Source organism: Alexandromys fortis, unplaced genomic scaffold (assembly GCF_014885135.2).
Source record: "Alexandromys fortis isolate MF-2015 unplaced genomic scaffold, M_Fortis_MF-2015_v1.1 scaffold_2147, whole genome shotgun sequence".
NCBI lineage: Eukaryota > Metazoa > Chordata > Mammalia > Rodentia > Cricetidae > Alexandromys > Alexandromys fortis.
In genome coordinates, this window is record NW_026070021.1 from 191 (window position 1) to 1,972 (window position 1,782).

A 1,782-nucleotide genomic window follows, 5' to 3' on the forward strand; every position below is an offset into this window, starting at 1 on the left:
GCAGTTTGCAACATGTTGCTCATAAAGCCCATATAAATGCTTGGTCTCCCGAAAGAACCAGAGTTATTGAATGGCCCAGGAAACTGCCATTTTGAAGAACTATGTTTTATTTGCTTTAATCATTGTTTTTTCTTCCACCTTTGAACCAGAAAGAACTATCTAAATGGAGATGCAACATGCTGCCAACAAGCAGAGCCCATCTGAAAAAAGAAATGTGACTAAACTATGTTTTCTAGTGTCTAGAAATCCTTTCCAAGCCCTATTAGATTTTATGTACATGTTGGAGTTCCAATTTGTAGTAAGGAAATAAGAAAGCACCACAGAATTCAGTAAAAGAGCAGTAACATTTTTCCTAGAGCTTCCAAACAGTGCCATCATCTTTACTTCTGTCTATAGCGTCTTATGATGGACAATAAAATTCCAGAAGTATAAAAATATTCTTCATATTCAAACAACAGAACTGTGTTAAAGTGTTACAGAAGGAAAATAAAGATAATACTGAGTTCTTTTTTTACATTTTCATTTAAAGGCTTTTTCATAACTATAGACATAAGAGACAGTGAACCCATTATTTTTTCTGGGATCCTCCAACTTTTTCACCACTGTTTGAACACACCAGCCTCAGGAAGCAGGGGGAAGTGTGCAGGTCCAAGACTGTGTAGTGCAGGCAGCTGCTGAGAATCTCAGAGAGGTTTTTGTTCAAGGCCGAAGCACTGTGGGAGGAGTGCTGAGACTTTGCTGACAGTAATAATCTGCCAGGTCTTCAGCCTGGACACTGCTGATGGTGAGAGTGAAATCTGTTCCAGATCCACTGCCTGTGAAACGATCAGGGACCCCAGTGTACCGATTGGATGCCAAGTAGATCAGTAGTTTAGGAGCCTGTCCTGGTTTCTGCTGGTACCAAACCAGCCAGTTATTACTATTAGCTAAAAGACTCTGACTGGACCTGCAGCTGATGGTGACCTTCTCCCCTGCTGACACAGCCAGCGAGGATGGAGACTGGGACATCACAATATCTGCACAGGCACCTGTAATCAGCAATAAAAATGATGATGCATAATATGAAAAAACCAATACAGTAGCAGTTGAAATTTGTCATTTTATATCTTTGTAATATGGTATTGTCAGAGAAGCATTGAGTAAGACGTATTGAATCATAGCACACATTATGAATTTCTAATATAGAAGAAGTGACTCTAAAAGATGATAATACTTTAGAATTTCTCACCAGAAACCCAGAACAGCAGGGCCATGAGAACCTGGGTTTGAGACACCATGTTGTTCCCTCTGTCTGTCTGATGTTCTCTCTGAAAAGGCCTTATTAATAAATTTTATGTGGTTGTTCTGACCTGGCAGGGCCCATGCAAAGCAGTTAGAAAATTCATAAGGAAATGAATGTGCAGTGTGTGTGAGTACCAGGTGTCCACAACAGGCAAAATTAACATCATTGGAATTGTGAGCAATCACTGAATGCTTTCATCTTACAGTGCTTAAACAGAAATCAATTAGACACTCTAGTATCAGCTTTGTGTCAAAATCCACAACATTTTAAAATCAGTATGTTTTACAGAAATGTTAGGAAAGCTGTCTAAAATTAACATTACTATGGAAATGTTAAAATATGTTCAAAATATCACAAGATAAACTTATAGTAAAAATACAATAAAAGAGAGAAATGGTGGAGAGAGGAAAACAAGAAAGATAGATAGACAATTGAGGTTAATTTTGTTCATTTCCTTCTATATATAACCACACTTATATAGCTAACAATGAAGAATGCCA

The 1,782-nt window shown here is 37.9% G+C and overlaps 1 gene segment (V, D, J or C); it reads right to left on the minus strand.

The window, feature by feature from the left end:
- Positions 1-489: 489 nt before the first annotated feature.
- Positions 490-1,514, minus strand: LOC126496248 (immunoglobulin kappa variable 4-1-like). The segment is given in 2 exon segments: positions 490-1,028; positions 1,229-1,514. Coding segments are annotated over 2 exon segments (378 nt in total).
- Between the last annotated feature and the right edge of the window lie 268 nt (positions 1,515-1,782).